At 41.8% G+C, this 27,706-nt stretch overlaps 2 protein-coding genes across 2 annotated transcripts; both read left to right on the top strand.

The window, feature by feature from the left end:
- txlna (taxilin alpha) lies at positions 1–13,091 on the top strand. The gene is made up of 11 exons (XM_083543320.1): positions 1–153; positions 2,234–2,406; positions 2,555–2,794; positions 3,163–3,254; positions 8,813–8,983; positions 9,069–9,263; positions 9,354–9,473; positions 10,201–10,275; positions 10,411–10,503; positions 10,854–10,949; positions 11,384–13,091. Exons 2-11 carry the CDS (start codon positions 2,241–2,243, stop codon positions 11,702–11,704), a joined length of 1,569 nt encoding a protein of 522 aa, XP_083399446.1. The 5' UTR covers positions 1–153; positions 2,234–2,240; the 3' UTR covers positions 11,705–13,091.
- Positions 13,092–16,581: 3,490 nt separating this feature from the next.
- On the top strand, positions 16,582–27,706 carry eif3i (eukaryotic translation initiation factor 3, subunit I). The gene is made up of 11 exons (XM_083543369.1): positions 16,582–16,742; positions 18,403–18,495; positions 18,715–18,802; positions 21,032–21,097; positions 21,729–21,878; positions 22,987–23,114; positions 23,412–23,522; positions 24,952–25,041; positions 26,051–26,124; positions 27,139–27,231; positions 27,439–27,706. Exons 1-11 carry the CDS (start codon positions 16,740–16,742, stop codon positions 27,518–27,520), a joined length of 978 nt encoding a protein of 325 aa, XP_083399495.1. The 5' UTR covers positions 16,582–16,739; the 3' UTR covers positions 27,521–27,706.

Here is a 27,706-nt window from a genome sequence, read left to right as displayed (position 1 = left end):
TCTTCTCCCTCCTCAGTGAAGCAGAGGTTTCGGCGGAAGCTGGGTTTTCCCGTCGTCCAATCAGGTCTCAGCTACTGCTTTCTGTTTCCGGTGACTGTTGGCAGAAGAAACAAGTCCATCTAGAAACATTCCTAGAAGCGCTTGAAGAATCTGGTAAGGTTTTAATACGCGTTGAACTCTGGGGAACGGGACAAGAAGGATATGAGGGTAAAATTCGGGAAATTTGACAGAAGTTTGGACACTGGCTTTGGTTTTTAGTCTGAAACTTAGCAAGCTAGGTAAGTTAGCTCGCTGGGCTTGTCAGGAGGCTAGCAGGCTAGTCATGGTATTAGCCAGATATTAGCATGGATGTCTCCTGGTCCTGGTCTTTGTTTTGGTCTTGGTTCTCTCAGTTCTCCATTAGGTAGTTTGTTATCTGTGTGATCCCACCATTATAAACTCACGAGAAGCTTGACTCGATTATTGAGGCTGATTTGGTGAACTTGAAAAAGCCCTCAGCATTCTGAGGAACTTCTGTATATCTACAACAATGTCTCCATAACCCTCACCTTCTCTTTAGACTTTATCAGTTTTCCCCAGGTCATGTTAATGGGAAAGTCCCTTCGTGACGCCATTGGAGTCATTTGCATATTCATTGCGCATATTTGCATATCAATGGGCGTTTTATAGTATGTTTTAATCAAAGTTGGAAAATAATGTTTGTTTTTCCTAGAAAGACTAAGCTGTATGGTGCTTGGTCATGGCACTGCAAATTATTGGACAGAAATAAGTGAAATTAGCTATTTATCTATTTGTAGAAATTGGAAGTCATCTGGAAATGGACATAAAGGAAACAGTTATGGATGCAACAACTCGTTTTTTGATTTGTTAATAAATTGTTAATATTACCGTAAAGTGTGAGGGTGGGACAAACAGTGGTAATTATGACCACCGATGGTGTCGGTGGTCATTGATTGGTTGTTGTGGAAAATGGAAAATCATTGGTTGTTAGGAATAATAGCGATCAGTGATTGGTTGTCATGAATAGTGGTCACTATTGATTTGTTGTTGGGAATAATGGTTATTAGTGTTTGGCTTTTTGAAGCGCATGAAGGATGTTTTGGAGACGAGGTGAAGGAGGTGAGAACGTGGGGTATATCGATAGGAGAATGCTGAGGTTGGAGCCACCAGGAAGGAGGAAAGAGGAAGACCAAAGAGGAGGTTTATGTATGTGGTGAGGGAAGACATACAGGTAGTTGGTGTGAAAGAGGCAGATGTAGAGGACAGGGGGGTATGGAGACGGATGATCTGCTGTGGCTGAGCCGAAAGAAGTAGTGCTTGGCTGTTTAGAATAGTGGTCATTGATTGGTTGTTGGGAATAATGCTGCTCAGTCATTAGCCTTTAGGAACATTGATGGTCAGGGATCGAACATTAAGAATAAAGTTTTTCAGTGATTGTTGTATATAATGGTGATAATTTAATAATAGTCATCAGTTATTGGTTGATGGGATTAATGGTGATAGGCTGTTGGGAACATTTGACATTACCTATTGGCTGTTGGAAATAATTTTGATCAGTGATTAGTTGTTGGGAATATTGATGATTAGTGATTGGTTTTTGGGAACTAAGGTGACCAATGCTTGGTTATCATCAGTAAGGCTGCTCAGTCACTGGTTTTTAGGAGCATTGATAGACAGTGATCATACATTGAAAATCATGTTGATAAGTGATTGGTTGTTGGAAATAACAGTGATCAGTTATTGGTTCTTGGGATTACACAAATTTAGCTCAGTCAGGCTTTTTAATCTGTAATCTGATTAAACCTGCAGTGTCAGTGTTTATATCGAGCCACAGTAATCTAAGATGGACAGCTGGATCGAGTGCATGACGTCAGTAGATTTGTCGCCACCATATTCAAAAGACAAATTCACTAAGATGCCAACTCCGCTGCAGTCATCCATTAAAAAATTTTATGTTGGATTTAATCGCCATTCGCTGCACCGGCACGAACTGTAATGAATAGGCATCTGGTGATGAGGATGGGGTTTGTCTTCCTCATACCATCTCAGGGAGATTTTCCTTACCACAGTCAGCACTGGCTCACTCATTAGGGGCAAACTGACAACTTGCTTCGGGACGATGTCCATTGTTAAAACCGCAATAAACATAAAATTTAAATAATATTGAATTAAAAAAATGGTGTAACTGAGTCTGTGTGCATACGTGTGCTGAAATTGACCCGTGTGTTCGCAGTTGAATAATGAAGAGGCAGGACACTGAGGATCAGGTAGAGGACAACAGCGGAGAGTCCAGTGCAGAGGGCACGTCAGAGACTCCGGCTACTCCAGAAGGCACTGAGAGCCCAAAGGAACAGAACACGCTGACCGATAGCTCTCCAGCTGTTAATTCTGAATCTGACGAAGCCTGTAAGAATCATTTCGATGTGTGGTAAAGTGTAGTAATATGACGTTCAATTTGTAAATTTTAATTACAGCCACACTTGCCAAGTTAAACCGATTAACTCCATGTTTAATTAGCATGGCGTGCGTATAACTTATTTGTCTGTGGCTAAAGCTGGATCTAAGTCTACCTCCTGCGATGTGGCCGAGGAGCTTAGCAGACAGCTGGAGAACATCCTCAACACGTACTGTCAGGCGGATGGCAGCGAGGACCCGGCTGTACCTAACGGCCAACCTGACGGCGCCGAGGTCAACGGGCTGGCTGACAGCAAGTCCGAGCGTGCCAGTCTGAGCAGCGGCAGCACGGACAAGGACAAAAAGAAACAGCAGGAGAAAAAGAAGGTTAAAGGCCTGGGTATGTGGATTTTTCGGGTCAAATTGAAACTGTACTTTTTTATTTGGATCGTCTTTTGTCCGAGGTATTTGGACAGTTGAGGATTGGAATAAAACCGGGTGGGGTTTTTTTTTTTTTTTTTTTTTTTTTTTTTTTTTGAGTCTCAAAAAATGACCTCCTTTTTCTGGTCTCATCCACATTAAGGGTCAGTGTGTAGTGTTAGACGATGATTTTATTTTTTTAAACACCACAGTTGTAAAAACTGCTTATTTGAGTGTCATATATATATATATATAGTAGTGTAATAACCTGATATAAACAGATTAAAACAACATTGTCATTGGCCCTTGACTATTACCAGCATGTCTGGTGCTTTCTCCACTCTGTAGGTAAGGAAATAACGCTGCTGATGCAGACGCTGAACACGCTGAGCACCCCTGAAGAAAAACTTGCCGGTCTGTGCAAGAAATACGCCGAGCTGGTGAGTTTTTCATTCGTCATCAAAGCATAGTAATTAGGGTTGCAAAATCCTGGTAATTATGATGACCTGAAATTTTCCATGGCAATTAACCTAAATTAATGGGAGCAGGCTGGGAATTGAAACTTAAAATTGCAGGTCAACATGTTAGAGAACTTAAAGGAAGAAAAGAAAAAAAAAAAGGGAACATATTTTTTGTTAAAACTACCAGAATTTATGCAATTTCAGTTCAGCATACAGCATGCTTACTGCAGGGTTACTGAGGCCACGCCCCCTACACCCACCACTGTGCGTTCCACCATAACATAACGCAGTTAATTTCTTCAATCAAAACAAATGTGCTTCATGCCAATTATTTATGTAAATTACATAAATATTATCTACATTTATGTTTAAAACTTCCTCATGCTGTGCGGGAGCTGTTGTGCATCAAAATAATGCTAACAATGAAATCAAAAACGTTATTTTAAAAAATTCTGTGTTAGTTTACATGCATGTGCATGCACCTTTTCACTCTGTTGCACTGCTTTCTGTAGTGAATATTATGTTAGAGTTTACATGAGAAGAAAACTGTTGCTTTAACCAATCAGATTTCTACTAGGCAGGCGTACAAAAACATTAGCGTTTTCACGCTCTTCAAATGGACGGTGAGAGTAGTCAGAGTCAGAGCTCGCACACCGCATCTGTGCCAAACAGCACAGGCTGGAAAATATCCGTGTGGATTTAATAAATAAAATGATTTGGTCGTAGATACATACGCAGTTCCCGAGATGAGGATGGGTTCCCTCTTGAGTCTGGTTCCTCTTAAGGTTTCTTCCTTATGCCATCTCGGGGAGTTATTTTCCCACAGTTGCCACCGGCTCGATCATCAGGGACAAACTTACTTATAAAGAACATATTCACTTTTAATCACCACATTATCTGTGTAAAGCTGCTTTGAGACAATGTTCATTGTTAAAAGCGCAATACAAATAAAAATTAATTGAATTGAATACATTCACAAGGACAAGTAATGGAGAGTGTGTTAGAGAGGTGAGGAAAAGAGTGCAGGCAGGTGCAGCTGGTGGAGCTGGAGGTAGCAGAGCTGAAGATGTTGAGGTTTTTGTTGGGAGTGACGACGATGGACAGGATTAGAAAAGTTTATTAGAGGGACAGTGCATGTAGGACGTTTTGGAGAAATGAGGGACACTAGATGGAGGTGGTTTGGACATGTGCAGAGGAGGGACATGGGGTATATCGGTAGGAGACTGCTGATGATGGAGCCACCAGGACGGAGGAAAAGAGGAAGACCAAGGAGGAGGTTTATGGATGTAGTAAGGAAAGACATGCAGGTGGTTAATTAGAAAGAGGCAGATGAAGAGGACAGGGGGGTATGGAGACTGATGATCCATTGTAGAATAATAATCTTCACCCTTTTTTGAGTCTTTGTATACATGGAAATAACAGCAATCGTGTGCCGGTAAGATATGATGCACATAATCGCGCTGTATGTTCTGGATAATTGCAGGATGTTGTTCCTGGGTCTGGTTGAAACCCCCCTTTGGCAGCCCTGCTATCTGAGCTGATTGATTTTATTCAGCCGACGCCGATCAGCCACGCAGAAAACAATAGCAGGAAGTATGCCGGAGACTTGCCATGGCTCTCGTGTTTGTTGTGGCTGTTAGACATGGTAAATTTGGATATGGCCATGTATTTAAAACATGTACTTATTTCAACAATTAATAATGTTTTAGCCTTTACGAAGGACCCATTGTCATGTTAATGAAACCAGTATGAGATGCTTTTTGGCATTAACATTTTGGAAATATCCATCAATAGACGGATTGCACTCGTTCTGCATCGACAGTCAGATTGTGGCATTGGTATTAGGCGGCCCAATATGCACCTGGAAAATATTAGCCACACGTCACACCACCTGCCTGATTAGATGAGATAAGATTCAAGTACGGTTGCAACCCTAATTGATAATTGATTAATCAGACCATTTTTTTCTGATTAATTGAATAAAATTTTTAATCTGTTTTGCTTATTATAACTATATAAACATCGTTATTTCAGGGTATTTATGTATAAAGTGTACTTTTGCAAAAATACAAAAGCCACACATTGAGTTTAGGCGAATCTTAAGGTTACTTTTATAACCCTGGTTCGCTCATAACAGGAGTCTGACATCTCGCTATAGGAATTGCCTTGGGAGGGACCAATCCTGCAAGCACCAGTTAAACCACGTCTGTCGGGCTGACGGTCCCTACCTCGTTCTCCGCATATCTCTTCTCTGTGCTACTGCAAGGAGGGAAGTGTGGTGAGATACCTCAGTCCTGTTATCAGAGAACCTAAAGTACTCTTTCAAACATTTGTTCGGTATCTCACTATGGGATAAAGACAACTCCCGTATTGCAGATATGCTGTCCGAAGCAGGGCAGTGATGTGTGATGATAACACAGGCTCTCCACTATTCAAAGAATAGAACATATGAAGACGTGAACACACTAAGGAAGAAATGAGTCAACAAGGCTCCGTAACATCCCCCATATAAAGACTAAAAGTGTCTGGCAAAGCAAATGTCTTGAATTGAAATGCTCTTGAGCAATGCCCAAAAGGTGGCCAACCCTCGGGTACTACAGTATCTCACAAAAGTGAGTACACCCCTCACATTTCTCCACTGTTTGTGGGTTTTCTTGTGAGCAGCTTCAGAAGAGGTTTCCTTCTGGGGCGACGGCCTGCAAACCGATTTGTTGCAGCGTAACTGCTCTAATACAAGATACACACATTTGTATGGTCCTGTCAAGCAATATCATGAATGATGAATAGGACATGTGACTTTGCATGGTTAAATGATGTATAGCTGTTATCACCTGGGGTGTACTCACTTTTGTTGCCCCCATCTTGACAATAATGGCTGTATGTGGAGTTCTTTTTAGAGGACACTACATTTATACTACTATACAAACTGCACATTGACTACTCTAAAAGATGTCCAAGATTTATTTTTATTATATTGTCCCTGAGAAGATTAGGCTAAAATGTGAGGGGTGTACTCACTTTTGTAAGTTACTATATGTTCAGAACCTCTGGAGGATTAAGACCCATGCTATTATAACCCAATTTAATAGCTTCCACTAACCAGTTGGACAGACGCTGATGGAAAACAGGTTTACCCTTGTGAGAATCAGCCCATGAAACGAATAGCAGATAAATTCTTCTCGATCCCTTCATCCCACCAAATGGTTGAGCTGTGGCACCACAGCTCAAACACATTCCATTTCCTATTATATGCAGAGCGCGTCGAAGGCGTCTCGCATTTTGAAAGGTTTCCATCACCCTCAGAGGCAAACTGGTAAATCTTAAATTCAACATCTTACGAGCCCAGAGAGCCACTTTGTCCAGTGCCAGGTGAAAAAGCATTCTCTTACTCTTTTTAAAGTTGATATGATCAGACTTGGTTGAGGAAATGTGTAAAGCAGTACATTTGGCCACAGGTGAGCCAAAGCATCGACCCCCATAGGGGCACCGTCTCTTTCCAGAGAAAAGAATAGAGGGCAATGAGTATTTTCATGCGAGATGAAGAGATCTACGGCGACTCGGCCGAACCTTTTTCCAGAATTGGTCCACCTGAGGGTCGAGAGTCCGCTCCATGTACAGAGGATTTCCCCTTGACAGTAGATTAATTGTCCGTAATTAATTAAATTGCTTCATGCACCACACCATGAGTTCTCATGCTAGACTGTGAAGCTGAGGAGAACGTGTCAAGCTTGGAAGCTGTTCTCCTACACATTTCAGTGATGCCCAGCTCCCCTGGCATTGGGAAAAGGGGCTCACCCATAGCACTGTGCCAGAACAAAGATTTAAAGGGAGGATAGCATCCTCTTCATCTTCCTCCAAATTATCCTCTAAAAGACAAGCAAACTCATCATCTTCCTTCTCCTTTTCTTTTTCCCCTGCCAAAGGGTCTGATTTAAAGAGGGGAGGACGTTCAGGGGAGCCCCTCATAGATCAACTATTCCCAGCTGCACCGGACCTCGTTTATTCGCGGCCACAACTCACACTCAGCGCTTCCTGTGCGTGTCTAATTTTCAAACATGCTATGCACATTGAGTTAGTCTTTAGATGAAATCATAGACCCTCATGCACATAGATGAGAGGGACCTTTCTCCTTCCACTTCCACTGGTTGGACTCGCAGTTGCCATAACACAGATGCGAACACATGGAGATTAACAAGATCACCACAATGTGTCTCTCTACATCGGGTCTTTTTATTTTATTTTTTTATCCCACTTAAGTAACGTGGGGGAATAATTGAGGGAGAGGAGCTTTAACTGTTCGAGAAAATAATGACAACAATTGAAAACAAGCATTTGAATGTAGTAAAGTTAACTGTTGTAGTAGAGAAATGCTATACAAAGAGAATGGAATGGACAAATGCAGCAAGCTAACAGGCTTGATTGAAAAGATTAGCTGCTTTTAGATTTAGTTTGTTTGCGCCGTTTTAATTGAATCCATCACTGTGATCATGTCGTGAGCGAGGTGATCGCACAACCTGATGGTCACGACAGTCACAGCTGATGTTATGCCCTGAACCCGATGTGTTTTCTTTGCTTATGTGCTCATGCTTCACTGTGGTATTTCCATCCCACACAAGCTCAGCTTTGCAGAACTTACAGGTTACAGTCTTCTTTGTTGCGTTGAAAATGCTTTCATCTCTTGAATGACTTGGGACGCACACTTTTTCCTGCTGTCGGTTGACCTGTATTTTTCAAGCAGCCGTTTTATCTTGCCGTCACGCTAACCCGTAACTTGAGCAGCCCAACTAATCGACAACGGCATTCGTTGACAACGAATTCGATTATTATCTATTTTATCAATTAGTTGTTGCAGCCCTGGATTCAAGTTTGTGACTGTGCAGAGTACTAGTACAAATATCAAATCTAACCAGACATGCAGATAGGAATATCTATCCATAACATATACACATGTAGTCTATATACACAGAGACGTGTTAGTCGAGGGACTATAATACTGTAATTCCTAAATCATTTTTAAATATTACTGTACATAATTTTGCAAAGCCGAGCAATTTACACTACCGTAGTTTTTAATCTGTACAGTATGTTTGCATGTGCCGGCATGTGGATGAGGTCCGATTTAATAATCACTCGAATACCGAGACATTTAAGGATTTGAGAAAGTTTGACAAATTGTAGTGTGTAAACAACTGGGTCAGAGCATGTCCAAAACTGCAGCTCTTGCGTGGTCTGCAGTGGTCCGTATCTATCAAAAGTGCTCCAAGGAAGGAACAGTGGTGAACCGGCGACAGGGTCGTGGGCGACTGAGGCTCATTGGCGCACGTGGGTGCGCGAAGGCTGGTCCGTGTGGTCCGATCCAGCAGACAAGCTCCTGTAGCTCAAACTGCTGAAGTAGTTCATGCTGTTAATGATCGATGGGTCACGGTGGTCATAATGTTCTGCCTGATTAACTGCTCTGAGAATATTTGCTGTAAGTAATTTTTGGATTAATACAAAAAAATAATAATAATCTTAAAACATCTAATTTTCTTGTTTAGCTTGAAGAGCACCGCAACTCTCAGAAGCAGATGCGAGCTCTGCAGAAGAAGCAGGCCCAGCTGATCCAGGAGAAGGACCACCTGAGGAACGAGCACAGCAAGGCCATTCTGGCCCGGAGCAAGCTCGAGAGCCTGTGCCGTGAACTGCAGAGACACAACCGCACACTCAAGGTATATACACTCGCACCATGAATTCTGAGCCCCCCCTTTAAAATTTGCCATGGTCTGAACCTGTTTCGTTCGCTTGTCCCGGCAGGAAGACGGCGTGCAGCGCGCCCGGCAGGAGGAGGAGAAGAGGAAGGAGGTGACCTCGCACTTCCAATTAACGCTGAACGAGATCCAGGCGCAGATGGAGCAGCACAACGAGCGCAACGCCAACCTGCGGCAGGAGAACATGGAGCTGGCGGAGAAGCTCAAGAAGCTCATAGAGCAGTACGAGCTACGGGAGGAAGTGAGAAAAGAACCGAATTACTGAAAATTGGATTGTCACTGATCGCTACATTGATCTCATCGCATCGCCACGCCCTTTTTTTCTTTACAGCACATAGATAAAGTTTTCAAGCACAAAGATCTGCAGCAGCAGCTGGTCGACGCGAAGCTCCACCAGGCCCAGGCACTGCTCAAAGACTCGGAGGATCGCCACCAGAAGGAGAAAGAGTTTGTGAGTTTCCAGAGAATCTTCTATTCATAAACATACAATGCCTGGGCAAAAGTATTGGGACACCCGACTTTTCCACAAGGTCTTTGGATGTAGGAAGAACTTGTGGACCCAAACCTGTTCCAGCATGGCAATGCCGCTGTTCACAAATCCAGCTCCCAGAATATATAGTTTGCATGGGAGGAAAGATGTAGAAGATCTTGAGTGGCCTGCCATGGATCTCCACAACCCTGTTGAACACCTTTGCGATGAGTTGGAACAGGCCTCCTCACCTCACCTACATCATTGCCTGACTTTCAGATCTCCACAGGCACACTCCAAAATTTAGAGAAACCTCTTCCCAGAAGGTTTGATGTTAATATAAAGGTGGTATCAAAAAGTTTCAAGACTAGCTCTGTTTGCTAAAAGTACTTTATTTATCTATGTTTACACAAACTAGCCCCCTCGCACAGCAATACAGTGCACCCAGCGTTTCTGCCACTCCTATAAGGGTCGGTGCTCCCTGTGACCGTGCGTGCAGCCTTGTACTGCTAGCTGTTGGCGTCAAAACAAATACAAAACTAGTCACGCACCTTTTTGATACCACCTCGTAAGAGCAAATGGGGACTAAATGAGGAATGGGATGTCCAAAATAATCGGGTCTCCACAAACTTTTGTCCGTACAATGCAATGTGTGATAAAATGGAACTCATAAAAATGAAATTTTTCTCGATTCTCTGGTTGTACGCAGCTGCTGAAGGAAGCCGTAGAGTCGCAGAGGATGTATGAACTTATGAAACAACAAGAAGGTCATCTGAAACAGCAGGTGAGGACCAGGTTTATAACATTAGCAATAAATAATAAAAACAACATAATAATAATAAGATTTACACTCTTTTGTGGTTATGAAGTGTTTCACGGCTGAATAATCGCACGGTTTTGTTTGGTCTGCTTATTCCAGTTGTCCCTATACACTGAGAAGTTTGAAGAATTTCAGAATACTCTGTCGAAAAGCAACGAGGTGTTCACGACCTTCAAGCAAGAGATGGAGAAGGTGTTTTAACTCTTTATTACTAATAAACACTTTCATTTCCTCTTTGTTTCCACTAGGGGTGTCCCAGACTGAGGATTTATAGTCACCCCCATCTTACATCTGTTATCACTTTGCTGTTTTCTGATTACGGTTGCCTCATGTTGGGTATTTAAAATTGTTTTGTAAATAGGGTTAGGCATCAATAAGTGTTTCACTTCAGCCTAAACCCCTTCAGTCATTGCTGTACTATAAAAATTCTGTTTGTGTATGTTATGTTTAAATGACTGAAGAAAAAATGAACTAACTAACCCTAATCCTTGCATGTTGGGTTTGTTTTTAGTTTATATAAATAAATGTATGTTGTCTTGCAGATGACCAAGAAGATTAAGAAGTTGGAGAAGGAGACAACCATGTACAGATCACGATGGGAGAGCAGTAATAAAGCCCTGCTCGAGATGGCTGAGGAGGTGTTGCATTCAATTACGTTATACAATACATGCACCACACAGGCATAACATTATGACCATCTGCCTAATATTGGTTGGCTCGTCTGTTGGATCGGACCACACAGACCAGCTTTCGCTCACCACTGATTCTTCCTTGGACCACGTTTGATAATACTGACCACTGCAGACTGGAAAAACAGTCTACAAGAGCTGCAGGTTTGGAGATGCTCTGACCCAGACGTCTAGCAAGCGCAATTTGGCACTTTTTTCCTGCTTCTAACACGTCAACTTTGAGGACAAAATTCACATGCTGCCTAATATATCATACTTACTAACCAGTGGCATGATGAAGAGATAATCAGTGGTCACCGGTCATAATGTTATGTCAGCACTTTTGTGTTTGTTTTTTTAACGTTTTAACACATTTACATATTTAAATCTGAATTTTTTTGCAGAAAACCCTTCGTGACAAGGAACTGGAGAGTTTGCAGGTGAAAGTGCAGAGGTTGGAGAAGCTGTGCCGTGCGCTGCAGATCGAACGCAATGAGCTGAGCAAGAAGGTCCAGGACCTCAGTAGCCCAGGGGACGAACAGGTCTCAGAGACCGAGTCCAAACCGCCACAGTCAGCAACGGACTCGGCAGAGTGTTGTAGCCCCGCCCACACAAACGAGCCACGACCAGAGACTTCGCCCCCCACCCAATCTCAGCCGTGTCACTGCGGTCCCGCCTCAGGGGCCAAGACGCAAAAGGATTCAGCATGTTCATCCCAGGACTGAGGTAACGCTCCGGTCGGCTGGGTTACGAACCACTCACAATCTCCCCAGCAGCTCTCCAACAGTCCCCGAGCTGACTCTGCATTTTTTGGGGGGGCTTTCCATTCTGTCAGGGAAGATTGTGCCTTTGAGATGCTGTGTTTTAAATGTTTTTTTTTTTTGTTTTTTTTAAACACCCCTCTGTTTTCTTTATTCCTTTATTTTTTGTTTCATCACCTACGCTAAGAAGCACTGAGCTGCACTGCTGCTTTGGACCGCTAACCCTGGAGCACTCGCATACTCCTCATTTACGTATTAGCATCACGTCCTGAGCACTGAAAAATAAAGTAGGTATAAACCAGGTTTAAAGCATATCATATTATCACTTACTAAATGAACACCTTTTTTTTTTATTATAGACCCTTTCTTTTTTGAGGGTCTATACACCGGTTAGTATGTAGACCTCGAATCATGTAATCAATATTTCCGCAATCATCAAAGTCACCTGCTCTTTGAAATGTACACTCGGTGAATGTCCTTCAAGTTGCCAGGTTTTTCCGTTTCCCCCCAGAAATATATAATAATTATATACGCTTTAGATTCTGGTCTTTCAAAAGAGAATGGACAGTTTTACGTTTTATTTTCCTCACCATCCATTCCAGAGGGGACGACGCACATGGGCGAGGCTCCGAGTGACGACCGAGGCGTCTCCTGCATCCCCCATACCCATCCCTGCCCCCCCGCCCCAAAAACAAAGAAACACAAACAAAAAAAAATTCTCATTTCGTTTTTTTCCTCATTGCGGACCATTACTTCGTTCACGACGCTGCTCTTGCACTGTATGTCTCTCTCTAAAAAACGATTGTACACGGCAACATTTCCAGCTCACCTCGAGTTTGCGGCGCGACCAGGACAAAAACGAGAGATTCAGAAAAAGGGTTCAACTCTATGCAATTCTAATGCCGTTCATCTTCGATCACGTGGAAACACACTAGCAAAGGAATCTAGGTTTATGTATGTAATCTCAAGGCTTCGAGTCATGTCTTGGTAGAATAACTGTGCGTTTGACATGATTGTATGTTTCGATCTTTTTTTTTTTTTTTTTTATACCAGGGCATCATGAATTTTATTGTCTCATTAACCTGAACACTAAATCTCCATGAGGTCCTGCAGTTTATACACAAGGTCTTTCACATTCCTACATTTGCTACACACAAATAAAACCGCATGCCACCTTCAATCGGCTACGGCTTGCTCATTAACGCTGGACACACCCACTGTTACTGAAGGTACCAAAGATTTTTTTTTTGCTGGGTTTCCCTGGGGTTGTTTTTTTTTTTTTGTTTTGTTTTTGTTAATTTTCACACTCTGTAAACATGAATTTAAGAAAAATAAAGATATTACACATTAATCCATTTGTAAGTCTGACTTCTTTATCCCGTGTCATTGGTCTTTTATGGTTTTTATGAGAGACACATGTTCCATTTGATTCTGTGTGATAAACTCATGTAACGGTATGAAGATTTAAATTGACCAAACAAATTATAGACTTTTATTTCATCCCAAAATCGTCCCTTAGCCTGAAGAACAGCTTTACACGCTCTCTGCATGTCCTTAACATTGCGTTTTTCCAAACATCCAGCTGAAGTATTTTGCCATTCTCTTTGTAGAACTTGCCAAAGATGTTCTTTACTAGTTGGAAATTTCTTTTCTTGTAATCCAGTTCATCCCAGAGCAGGTCATTAGGATTTAGGTGGCTGTGACTGGGCAGGTCGTTCAGATAATACTCCAGACGACTGCTCTCTAAATAACACAGCGTTTGGATGTACACTTTATTGTCCTTTAAGTCGATTCCATATGGAATTGCAATGGTGTTAATATATGAAATGGTTGCCATGTTGGTTCCTTTCACTCAAATCATTAGGCCCCCACCTCCATGTTTGGCTGTGGTGATGAGTCAGTCTGCTAAAATCATCTCTCCTGTTCGCCATCTTATACAAGTTTATCTGTTATAGCCCTAAATGTCCAATTTGGACTCCACAGAACTTTCTTCCAGTCATTCACCATCCAATTCTTGTGTTTTTTGCCTTTTTACCGAGTTTGTTGCATAGAAACAAAAAGAACATGCATGTCTCTGAAAAAACATGAAAGATCTTAGATACTGAAATGTAAAAAAATTTAATGTGTTGTGTTGTGATTCTCGATGATGAATATGTTTAGAGAAGTATTTTGGCAAGAATTACAGCTCATACCTTCGAAGTCCTCATAAACAGTCATGTGAAAATAAAAGTACACCCTCTTTAAATTTTTTATAGTGTTACATATCAGGATGTAATAAAAATGCTCTGGTCCTTAACAAGTCTTTAGATAACAACCTCATAAACAAAACCGCATGACACTTTGTCATTTTATATATATATATATATATATATATATATATATATATATATATATATATATATATATATATAAAATTAAATTTTTTATTTTTTTCCAAAAATAAAGCCATAAAAGTGGGAAAAACCCAAGACTGGTTTAAAAAAAAAAAAAAGTTTGTCTACTTTTTGATGTTTCAATGTCCTTTTCATTCATGTTGAGGTTTGGACTTTGACTGGGTCATTGCAACACCTTGATTCTATTGTTGTTCAACTATCCTGTAGTGATTTTCCGGTCTGTTTGGGATCATTGTCCTGTTGCATGACCCAATTTCAGCCAAACTCTAGTTGTCAGACAGATGCTTCAATCCAAGACTCCTTGATGCTTTAGGGAAAGCCCCAGGTCTGTACCATGCAGTGTAATACAATACAACCAAGAAAAACATTAACAAAATCTATTAACATCTTATAGTTCTGAACAATTTTAGAGACACATACACCAACCTGGCATAACTATATGGCCATCGATCTGGCATAACATTATGACCACCTGCCTAATGTTGTGTTGGTCCCCCTTTTGCTACCAAAACACTCCTGACCCATTTAGCATACAGGAGCTTGTCTGTTGGATCGGACCACACGTGCGTCAATGAGCCTCGGCCATCAATGACCCAGTTGCCGGTTTAACGCTGTTCCTTCCTTAAACAGCTTTTGATAGATATTGACCACTGCAGACCAGGAAACACCCCAAAAGAGTTGGAGTTTTAGAGATGCTCTGTCCCAGACATCTAGCCTTCACAGTTTAGCCCTCGTCAAACTCACTCAAATCCCATTTTTCCTGCTTCTAACACATCAACTTTAAGAACAAAATGTTCACTTGTTGCCGTATATATCATACTCGCTAACAGGTGCCATGATGAAGAGATAATCAGTGTTATTCACTTCACCTATTATAATGTCAATCTCTGATCAATGTATGTTGGTCATTTTAATTTTAACATGTTTTACCCGTATAATATCTGTATTTGATAATAAATGTCGGCTTTCAAGCTTAAATTTCCCTTAACTATTAATAGAGGTCAAAGCACCTATAGTAGATTGCTGGAACTATCGACTATCGGCAAAAATCAATGCAATTTTTTCCGGCTTCCGGTTAAGTCATTACGAGAGCGGCCACTAGAGGCGAATCACTGATGCCACGTGCTGTTTGTTTTTACACATAAGAATATATATTATATTTATGTATTAACTGTTTGATTATATTTATTATCATTAATATATTCACATTTAATTCATTTAGTACATTTTCATGATTCCGTACTTTTTTCTTTTTCTTTTTTAATTAAAGTTTTTGTTTGTCTGCAAGTAGGATCCAAACTAGTTATGGGTATCGGTAAAGTTTACTATTGGTCGACCTCTACTTATTAACATTGCCTGATTATTTGTTAACCGTGTGCATATGCATAAGTAAGTAAATGGTTTGGAACAGTCGCTTTGATGAAAAAAAGCTCCATATTGCCGTTTTTTCATTTGTAATTGTAGTGCAGCAGCTAACAAATGCTTGTTTAACCGACATAAAATTATATTACACTTTATTCAACTGCTGTCATGACATGTGTGATGTATGGTGATTTTAAGCCTATAAGCAAGGCTAACACTGCGTAAGTCTGTAGCACATCAGATGCTACAGTTAATTTCAGTTTACCCTCCACAACCCTGCTCCTCCTCAGTCCACAACTAGTGCTCCAAAACACACCCATCTCTTGGCTGTTTCAGCCCCAGTTCAGGCAGTTAGCGATTTCAAGAAGGGCGTTTTATCCCAGCCAATATTAGCTCATTACCCAAAGCATGCTTTCGGTCATTTACACCGCTCTTTCTGTTAAGCGCACACAACCATGGCTGGAGAGCTGGAAATTGGTGTCTTCAGCATCATGTGAGAATTCCTTCTCCACACTGAATAATCCTACACCCCTGTCGTCACACCATGTTGCATTAAGGAGAAATTGTGTGATCTTGGCCCATGAGAAATCCATAACAAATACTTTAGACATGGATGAATTTGTAAGGATTTTTGCCAAGGTAAACAGGAGACTAATTCTGTGGATGGATGGATGGATGGATGGATGGATGGATGGATGAATGGACATATCAATAGTTAGACATAAATAATTGGGAAATATAACAGATAAACAATACAAATAAAGTTTTATGTTTTCTGGTGTTTTTTAAATAATAAATTAAGGAAAAATCGTATACAAAATTTAACATTTTTAAAAATCTAAAAAAGTGGAAAATGGAAACTTTTTATAGAATGTTTGGGTTCTGTATTGAAGTTCAAAAATAGACTTGATAAGTTGTTTAAGGATGTAATTTTAATTTAGAACTGATCTGATCCAATATAAACAAGACGTTTGGAGCTTCAAATTAAAATACAGCTAAGGTTTGAAGTTGTTTTGCATTAGTTTTTTTTCTCACAATTTTCTGATAAAAGAAACCCAGGCGGAAAGCTCGTGCGAGGGAACTTGTTTGTGTCCGGTCTTCTTTTCAGAAGAACCGGAAGTAAGACGTTCCCTTTCCGTTTTAAACCCGGCGCTTAGCAGCACGCGCATGGAGTATTGAAATATACGTAGGTCTAATACGCGGATCTTTATTAAGAAGATACAGAGTGAGCGAGATTATCAAACATGGTAAGTGTGGGGATTTGGGCTCTGCGTCTGTATGTGTGCGTTATAACCCGTTATTAATGGCAGTAAAACGCGGCGGTTCATTATCAGTGATCAGCTGTGACGAACTGGGCCCGAGCTGCGAGCGCTGGAAGAGTAGGGGCCATGTTCCAAATGGGGTCTGACTCCCTGTGCATTCGCTCACTACATTGCGCTTTTCACATGCAGCGGAGTGCACTACACGGAGTCCTGATGCGAGCTGTTTAGGATACAGCCGTGCTTGTAAAACCCCTAATTGCGCTCCCGCGGCTTGCTGTTTATTTTTTATTTATTTACACGTTTTATGCGACGTTTCTTGTTTGGCAGTAAGACGATTATTCTCTCAGTGAGTGTAACAGCTGTTTGTTTTTAGCAATTATTTAGTGTTTTATTTACATTTTTCGCTCAGACTGACTTATTCTCGCGTAATCTCGCGAGACCTTTCAAGACGTCCGAGATCTTGGAGTTAATGATGAGACTACAGGTAGTCGTCGACTTACGACCACAATCGCTAGCCGTGGCGTACGATAGTGCGTACCAGCTTCCGGCATCAATTTACAGTACTGTGCATATAGCCTACTCTACTTACGACCAGACTTACGGTCTTCGGTCCCAATCGTGGTCGTAAGTCGACGGCTACCTGTATGCGTATCCCAAGGCAACCTCAGCAGGTGTGTCTGATCATACAGCATCATATTAGACTAAACCTAAACCTTATCCTATCATTTTAATCTAAAGATCCATGAAGGTACTGAGTAACTAAGAACCGTGAGGATGGATTTGGACTGGAATCTTCTGTGAATAATATATTAATATTGTGAAGTTCTACTGCAATGGCTCAGGACTCAGATGAAGAGTGGTTCCTCTCCAGGTTTTTTTTCCTTATTCCATTTCAGGGAGATTTTCCTCACCACAATCTCCACTGTCTGAAGCATTAGGTGTTAGGGATGTGCATCTCCATAACTGAATAAAACCGCTCTTTTCCTGTTCAGTCTCCCGGAAGATGCAGCTCTACCTCTGCCAGGTTAATCTCTATTTTGTGTTCTATATTCTCACAGGCGTGTCTTAAAACAATTTTACTTGCGTAGCTGTAAAATAGTCATATTCATCCGAATCCATAAATCTTACCATCCCTGTTAGACGTAAACTTATAGGAACGAATCTTTGTTGTTAAAAGTGCGATAAAATTTGAGTGTAAATTGAATAAAGAGGAGTAAAGCTGATGTAGGAACGTAATTAGTGATTTTGTAGAGGAGTTTGTCTCATTACCCTGAAGTGTGTTTCTTCATAACATTTATAACTATAACAGAGCACAAAGACAGGTTTAACTGGGTCTAGTTTCTGCAGCGCCACCTTCTGTCTGGCTCAAATTCATCATCGTCTTCAGTGATGAATATTTCAGTTTACTGGACGACAGCGATTCCTGGGAATCCCGTCAAGAAAACGTTAAAAGGGTTATAGTGTGTGAACTTGACAGATGTTCTCCTGATGTCTGTGGTGGTGTTTTTCCTGGTGGTGTTCTTCACACCCGGCTGAAGACACGCCTGGTCTCTCACTTTGCACAAGAAGGAAAAGGGGACCCTGCTTGTGTATCTGCCACCGAACAGTGCGCGTTAATACTGTTTTCTCTCGTATTATTACACAGAAACCCATCCTTCTGCAGGGCCATGAAAGGTCCATCACTCAAATTAAATACAACAGAGAGGGCGACCTGCTGTTCTCCGTGGCCAAAGACCAGGTATGTGGACATGTTCCTCTTAAACATAAATGTAACTAATGTATTTTTTTTTTTAAGATTATTGGCCAAAAACTGCAAATTGCACATTAAAATATACAAATAACATAGAATGTGTTTCATGGTATTTACGTGTGTGTGTGTGTGTGTGTGTGTGTGTGTGTGTGTGTGTGTGTGTGTGTGTGTGTGTGTTTTTTTCTTCTTCTTCCCCCCCTTATTCAGTTTGTGAACGTGTGGTACTCTGTCAATGGGGAGAGACTTGGCACTTACAACGGTCACACCGGAGCTGTGTGGTGTGTGGATGTCGACTGTATCCTAAAACTAAGTGAGAGGGAGAGAGAGACTAAGTGAGAGGGAGAGAGAGACTAAGTGAGAGGGAGAGAGAGACTAAGTGAGAGGGAGAGAGAGACTAAGTGAGAGGGAGAGAGAGACTAAGTGAGAGGGAGGGAGTGAGAGACTAAGTGAGAGGGAGGGAGTGAGAGACTAAGTGAGAGGGAGGGAGTGAGAGACTAAGTGAGAGGGAGGGAGAGAGAGACTAAGTGAGAGGGAGGGAGAGAGAGACTAAGTGAGAGGGAGGGAGAGAGAGACTAAGTGAGAGGGAGGGAGAGAGAGAGACTAAGTGAGAGGGAGGGAGAGAGAGAGACTAAGTGAGAGGGAGGGAGAGAGAGAGACTAAGTGAGAGGGAGGGAGAGAGAGAGACTAAGTGAGAGGGAGGGAGAGAGAGAGACTAAGTGAGAGGGAGGGAGAGAGAGAGACTAAGTGAGAGGGAGGGAGAGAGAGAGACTAAGTGAGAGGGAGGGAGAGAGAGAGACTAAGTGAGAGGGAGGGAGAGAGAGAGACTAAGTGAGAGGGAGGGAGAGAGAGAGACTAAGTGAGAGGGAGGGAGAGAGAGAGACTAAGTGAGAGGGAGGGAGAGAGAGAGACTAAGTGAGAGGGAGGGAGAGAGAGAGACTAAGTGAGAGGGAGGGAGAGAGAGAGACTAAGTGAGAGGGAGGGAGAGAGAGAGACTAAGTGAGAGGGAGGGAGAGAGAGAGACTAAGTGAGAGGGAGGGAGAGAGAGAGACTAAGTGAGAGGGAGGGAGAGAGAGAGACTAAGTGAGAGGGAGGGAGAGAGAGAGACTAAGTGAGAGGGAGGGAGAGAGAGAGACTAAGTGAGAGGGAGGGAGAGAGAGAGACTAAGTGAGAGGGAGGGAGAGAGAGAGACTAAGTGAGAGGGAGGGAGAGAGAGAGACTAAGTGAGAGGGAGGGAGAGAGAGAGACTAAGTGAGAGGGAGGGAGAGAGAGAGACTAAGTGAGAGGGAGGGAGAGAGAGAGACTAAGTGAGAGGGAGGGAGAGAGAGAGACTAAGTGAGAGGGAGGGAGAGAGAGAGACTAAGTGAGAGGGAGGGAGAGAGAGAGACTAAGTGAGAGGGAGGGAGAGAGAGAGACTAAGTGAGAGGGAGGGAGAGAGAGAGACTAAGTGAGAGGGAGGGAGAGAGAGAGACTAAGTGAGAGGGAGGGAGAGAGAGAGACTAAGTGAGAGGGAGGGAGAGAGAGAGACTAAGTGAGAGGGAGGGAGAGAGAGAGACTAAGTGAGAGGGAGGGAGAGAGAGAGACTAAGTGAGAGGGAGGGAGAGAGAGAGACTAAGTGAGAGGGAGGGAGAGAGAGAGACTAAGTGAGAGGGAGGGAGAGAGAGAGACTAAGTGAGAGGGAGGGAGAGAGAGAGACTAAGTGAGAGGGAGGGAGAGAGAGAGACTAAGTGAGAGGGAGGGAGAGAGAGAGACTAAGTGAGAGGGAGGGAGAGAGAGAGACTAAGTGAGAGGGAGGGAGAGAGAGAGACTAAGTGAGAGGGAGGGAGAGAGAGAGACTAAGTGAGAGGGAGGGAGAGAGAGAGACTAAGTGAGAGGGAGGGAGAGAGAGAGACTAAGTGAGAGGGAGGGAGAGAGAGAGACTAAGTGAGAGGGAGGGAGAGAGAGAGACTAAGTGAGAGGGAGGGAGAGAGAGAGACTAAGTGAGAGGGAGGGAGAGAGAGAGACTAAGTGAGAGGGAGGGAGAGAGAGAGACTAAGTGAGAGGGAGGGAGAGAGAGAGACTAAGTGAGAGGGAGGGAGAGAGAGAGACTAAGTGAGAGGGAGGGAGAGAGAGAGACTAAGTGAGAGGGAGGGAGAGAGAGAGACTAAGTGAGAGGGAGATGTTATTTAAGAAAGAAAGAGACAGTAAGTTTGAGAGAAAGAAGGAGACACTGAGTGAGAGAAAGACACTGAATGATAGACAAAGAATGGAAGAGAGAACAATGAGTGAGAGACACAAAGAAAGAAAGAAAAAAGAAAACACTGGCTGAGTGAGAAAGATGATGAGAGATTGATTGTTTCCCTCAGGGATCAATAAATCCATTTTGTCAGCAGCCAATTATAGACTACATACAAGACACACTAATCTGTCAGAGCGCAGGGGAGAATTTTACTGTTTACTATCTCATGGAACCAAGTGTCCAGCACTCACTCACTCACACACACACACACAACTGATTTCTGTACGTTTGCTTTAATAACTTGTGAAGGGGACACGAAGCACGTCTTGACCGGATCCGCCGATAACAGCTGCAGACTCTGGGACTGTGAAACAGGTTCGTTACTGTCTGTTCTAGTTTTAATAAGTCATTCAGAAGGTCCCCTGGTGGAGGTCCCCTGGTGGTCTAGTGGTTAAGATGCAGCGCTCTCACCGCTGCGACCCGGGTTCGATTCCCGGTCAGGGAACCATCCCCAGCCACTCTCAGTGCCGGTCCCAAGCCCGGATAAATTGGGGAGGGTTGCGTTAGGAAGGGCATCCAGCGTAAAACATATGCCAAATCAAACGTGCGGAGGATCCGCTGTGGCGACCCCGGGAGCGGGAGAAGCCGAAAGAAACTACTACTACATTCAGAACACTTCAAACTCGAGAATCACGTTTTTGTGCGTGCACAGAAAATAAACCAGAATACAGAATGAGAGCTTCGCTTAATGTCCTAGACTACAATGGGCTCTGAGCCGGAAGTGAGATCATGTGGATTGTTCTCCGATGATCATCATGCACAAGTTGGCTAATGGTTTTGATATTGAGCTCGTTGATGGGCCCAGTTACACGTGGAATTTCACGTTTGCGCTTTGCTCTCAGAAAAGCACCGGTTATCACAGTCAATCTCAAAAAATTTTTATACCACCTTGTAAATTTAATCTGTTGAACCCTGGTAGAAAGTTTGTCACTGCATTGCTCCGCAGGTAAACAGCTTGCCGTGCTTGACACCAACTCGGCAGTGAGGACGTGCGGATTCGACTTCAGCGGGAACATCGTCATGTTCTCCACGGACAAACAGATGGGCTACCAGTGCTACCTGAACTTCTTCGATCTCCGAGACCCTCAACAGATCGGTACGTATAAACGGGTGCAAATATGGGCTTTGAACTGAAATTTCCAAGGATCCAGATATTGGGTCATGTAATGGAGCACTAGTTAAGGCTCTGGGGAACTGATTGGAAGGTTGGGGGATTCAACCACGCTGTCACTGTTGGGTCCTTGAGCAAGACCCTTAAACCATTCAGCTCAGAAAGAGGTTAAGATCCTATGCTCTGACTCTAACTTCCTAACAATCCAGGATATTTGAAGAAATAATTTCAATGTTCTGTAAAAAAAAACAAAGGCTTTTTCTGTCTAAACTCACTGGACTTCTGTCTGGTATGATTTTAATGTTTCACGTTTTATTAGGGGTGTAACGGTACACAAAATTCCTGGTTCGGTACATACCTCAGTTTTTAAGTCCAATTCAGTGGAAGGAACGCAAAACGCATTTATTTATTTATAAAACTTGGAATAAATAAAATTAATGCAGTAATTGTTATTGAGTGAATCGATTTAATTGGTACAAATGAAATAAAATGAAATATATTGTGTATGTATGTGTGTATTTAATATTTAATATTAAATTTTCTAAACACGTGTTCTACTTAACTGTTGTACTTATTTCATCATACTTTAACAAACGTCTTCATTCCTTCCATCCTTTCTTCATTCCCTCCCTCGCTAAAAGCAAACACTAAAGAATCCATAATCACTAGACAGTCATAAAAACGGAAGTGGCACGTGCCACTGCATGCGCACAACAAAATCTGAGTTTTACAATCGTATTTACACGTCGTATTTCGGGGCACCCACGTCGTATTTCCGGTACAACGCGAGTAGCCACAGTGACACTGCGCTAACTCTCGTTTCTTTTTTATGCCCCTGGCATTGTTGCGTATGCTTTTGAGTTTATTTATTATCAGATCTGTTAAAAGTGCTGTACAAAAATGATTTGGGGTTTTCTGTTTACCACTTTGATTATTACTATAAGGAATTACTCTTCTGCAAAAAAAAAAAAAAGCTTTTGCTTTTGCTGATCTCAGCTCCAGAATGCTCAAAAAAAAAAAAAAAGGTCTAATGGTGTGAAGGGATATACAGATACTTTACTAACCATAAAGGTCCTTTTTCTCCATCGATCAGAGGACAACCAGTCGTATCTCTCGGTGCCGTGCAGCGAGTCCAAGATCACGAGTGCGGTGTGGGGGCCTCTGGGGGAGTTTGTGATCGCAGGACACGAGAACGGAGAAATCAACCAGTTCAGCGCCAAGGTTCAGTTCCTCCCATCTACTGATTTTATATCCTGAAGTCATTTCTGCATAGTTGCATCTAAATAATAGTAGAGTGCTTTTGGGGTTTTAGTTGAAAAACCTTCGCAGTAATCGTGTGTGTGTGTGTGTGTGTGTGTGTGTGTGTGTGTGTGTGTGTGTGTGTGTGTGTGTGTGTGTGTGTGTGTGTGTGTGTGTGTGTGTGTGTGTGTGTGTGTGTGTGTGTGTGTGTGTGTGTGTGTGTGTGTGTGTGTGTGTGTGTGTGTGTGTGTGTGTGTGTGTGTGTGTGTGTGTCGGTAGTCTGGGGATATCCTGACGAAAGTGAAGGAGCACACAAAGCAGATCAACGACATCCAGTCGTCTGTAGACCTCACAATGTTCATCACGGCCTCTAAAGACTGCGCTGCCAAGGTTTGTATTTTCTAAAAGAAACAAATACTTGAAACTATGAAACAAAAGACTTTTTTAATTGAAAAATTCTCCCATTAATTAATAATAATTTTACGCACACGCAGCATCTGGACAGTTCGTTTTTTTTCCAAACATTCAGCTAAATACTTGTCGTGCCTCTTGTTAAACTTGCCAACGTTCATCCCAGAGCAGTTCAGTAGGATTTAGGTGCAGTGACTGGGCCGGCCGTTTTATGATGGATATCACTCCAGATGACTGTTTGCTCTCTGAAGAGCTCTTAGAGTTTGGACATATGCTTTGGCTCATCATCTTGTTGTACGCTGAAGTCTGTTCCAATGAGCCAATCGAGCATGGAATGGTTGCCATATTGGTTCCTTTCCCCCTGGAATAAGTCTCCAAACTTCCCTGCTCCAAAACAACCCCAAACCATTACGTTTCCACCTCCATGTTTGACTGTGGGGGTGCAGTCACCACACTGCTCACATCTTCTCCTCCTGTTCTTCACCTCACGTAAGAGCCAAAAATGTCAAATTTGCACTTATCTCTCCACTGAACTTTCTTCTCAGAGACCATTAAAGTCTAGCTGTTTCTAGCAAGTGCTGTTCAAAGTGTTTTAGATCTTAACATACCAAAACATAATGAAATTAAATATGATGTTTAGTGATTCTTTATTCTGAAAAAATAAGTTATCAGATCCTTTTTAACTCCAGCCAAACGTTTGCTCGCTAAATAACGCTCGCACATATGACACATTGAATCATATGACTCGGCTCAATCGGACATATGATTTGGCTCATCGTCTTGACGTCAGTTCCAGTGAGCTGCAGTCCAGGCGGAATTGCGTAATACTTTTGCATGAAGTATGGAAATGGTAGCCATGTTGGATTAGTATTCCTTTCACCATTTAATCTACATGTGTATACTTTCTAAATATGAACAGAAACGTGTGAAGTAAAATGTGACAGCGCTACATATATTTCATTGAAAACCTACTGATACTACCAATTAATTTTGGTTAAAAAAAACGAGTTTCCTGCATAGAAACCAAAAAAACCTGCATGTGTCTCTTATAAACCGTAAGACTAGGCACTGCGAGGTGGGGGCAAAGAAGCACCTGACACACAACAAGCTCATTAACATCAGGTAACACACCTGCTCGACAAATCCCACTCATACTCTGGTCATGCTCCATGTTAACGCCGTCATTGGTGTTTTCAGTAGAAAACTAACTGAAAGGATGAATACAACAGTTGCTTTTTGTTAGTTATTTTAGGTTGTCAGATGTGAAATTCTACCAGGAGGCGTATGTGTGTATGAAATTGCTTTTAGGCATTGGTGGATTGTTCCTAAACGATTTTCTTGACTGAATCTCTCGCTCGCTCTCTCTCGCTCGCTTGCTCTCGCTCTCGCTCTCTCTCTCGCTCTTTAGCTGTTTGACTCAGCCTCTCTCGACCACATCAAAACCTTCAAGACCGAGCGACCCGTGAACTCTGCCGCCATCTCGCCCAACATGGACCACGTGAGTGCCTTTTTATTTGACACGTTTCTGGGAAAATTAAGAAGAATTATGACGACTGGTTTTGTTTAATGCTTAAATACAGTATATGGACAAAAGTTTGTGGATCTCCAAATTCAAATTTAGTTCCTATTTGGACTTATTATAAAGTTGCACTCTTCTGGTAAGCGGTTCCACTCGATTGGTGAGTGTCTGTTCACCCACAGTCGAAGGTATGGTGATGTAGGTGAGGTGAGGAGGCCTGGGGGTGCAGTCAGTGTTCACATTCATCCCAGAGGTGTTCAATAAGATCTCCTAGTTCAGGTGAAGGGAAAGTTTCATGCTACCGCACCCAAAGACGTCCTTATACAATTGGATGCCTTCAACGTTGTGGTAACGGATATGAGAGAACCTCATAGGGCTTAAAAGTGTGTCCCAATATTTTTGTCCATATAGTGTATATGAAATTTGTCTGGTCAATTATGATCATTTAATTTGAAAGTGCATTCAGGCTTGGGGCTGCAACTCACGATTATTTTGATCATTGATTTTTCCATTTAAATGGAAAAGTCACAGAGTTTCTTTAATTTGGACATTTTAAAGCTTCTAGCGGCTGCTTGTTGAGTGCATGGCGGATTTCTCCTTAAATTCACTCATGCTGGGTTGGTTGTTTCTGGGGGGGGGGAACTAGCATTTGAGAATGCAGGGTGAAGCCATCTGCAATTAACATTTAAAAAATAATGTTGCAAGTTGACAACCATGCTTAAAAAATCTTAAAATATATTGTTTTGACACTTAAAAAAAAAGATTGTTTATTTAAAGATATAAGCATCTAAAAAATATAATTAATTTGTATAATAAAATGAAACAAGCATTTGAACGTAGTAAAGACGCAGTAAATCACATTTGAAAACATAAGTTACTGTTGTAGTAGACAAATGCTAAGGAGAATAAAGTAGAATAAAATGGAGAAACTCAAACAGGCCTGATTTAAAAAAAATCTTCTTGTTGATGGTCTTCTGTTTGTGTCCAGGTGGTCATGGGAGGAGGTCAGGAAGCCATGGAGGTCACGACCACTTCCACCAGGATCGGCAAATTCGAAGCCAGGTTGGGGAAAAATGTTTTTAACTTGTAGCATCATCTAATTTTAAACATTCATTTATATTTATTTTTCAAATTGTATATAATGGAATAAGTACGATCACCTAATGTTTTAAGGATAAATTATACTTGCAGTGTAACAAAAAAAGGGGTAATTATAAATAATGAATTACAAATGACTTGCATTAGGAACATGGATATTAAGCAGAGTATATGTTTGAATATCTATACAGTATGTCACTAAAGTGAGTACACCCCTCAGCAACCATAGAAATGAAACTTGGAAGTAGTGAACGTGCAGCTTGTACAGCAGTACAGATTTACATTCTTTTGAAAACAACGCAACTTCAATTAATCAGGACGTTTTTTTTATTTTTTATTAATCGACCGATTGTGCTGCAAGTTATGCCGTTTATTAGGTTCATCTTCCTCATCAAACCATGCGTGTATGTTCTGCGATTACGTAAGAGAACATAACTCTCCCATACCAGTAGGTGCCAGTACTGCGTATTTGGTGTCCAAACCTGGAAAGAGTTAAAACTGTGAATACATAAAGCAGTGACGTCACCTGTTAGTTCATTACTAACGAATGTGGAAATTTTTATTTATTTTTTTCAATCATCTCTGCTAAGTTGCAAAAACAAGAGCAAGAATGACTGCAAGTGGCTGTTTGTTTGTTTGTTTTTTCTCGTGTGCTACGAAGTAGCCAATCAGAGTTCTCATAGATGAGCTCCGGCGCTGATTCGACATGCAGATTCGTGAAAAACTGCTGATGTCGTCCGACTCGAAATGAATGCTCGATTAAAAAAAAAAAAAAAAAAAAAAGACCAGTACTAACTCAAAAATGTGCTAACACATCAAATAAACAGCATGCTTTATCAGTGATTCGCCTCTAGAGGTCGCAATTGTGCAACCGATTAATTAATTGACCTCCAAATCCTACACACACAAAAAAAAGAAATACGGAAGGACTTTTGTACATTGAATCGAGTTCTTCAGATTTCAGTTTTTTCTGTCCAGGTTTTTCCACGCAGCCTACGAAGAGGAGTTTGGGAGAGTGAAGGGTCACTTCGGCCCAATCAACTGTGTGGCGTTTCACCCAGATGGCAAAAGGTATTTATTCATAGTGTCATATTTTGCCTTTATTTACTGGGTTTAATCATTTAGACGGAATAGACGGAAGAGTTGCTCGAGAAAACGGATGATCAAAAAGCACATGATTTTCTATGAAAAGTGGAGCTTTGGGTCGTTGTTGAAACTGCTATAAAAAGTGAACGTGTATTTTGGAGTAAATGTTTTTTTCTCTCTTTTTGTCTGCAGTTACAGCAGTGGAGGTGAGGATGGTTACGTCAGAATTCACTACTTCGATCCTCAGTACTTTGATTTCGAGCTCGAGGCGTAAAATCACAGCCAACATTCCCGTTTTAACATCAGCTCAGCCACCAGATTCATGCAGGGGTTCAGTCACACATACAGCCTCTTTTCTTTTTTTTTTTTTTCCTTTACTGTTTACTCGGTTTCCATGACCTGTGCGTTCGCTGGCTGGAATATTCATGAATATTTAATAAATCATTCTCCATTAACAGAC

This window comes from Silurus aristotelis (genome assembly GCF_946808225.1).
Source record: "Silurus aristotelis genome assembly, chromosome: 6".
Taxonomy (NCBI): Eukaryota; Metazoa; Chordata; class Actinopteri; order Siluriformes; family Siluridae; genus Silurus; species Silurus aristotelis.
Note: the sequence above shows the minus strand (reverse complement) of the source record. Positions and strands in the feature narration are given on the sequence as shown.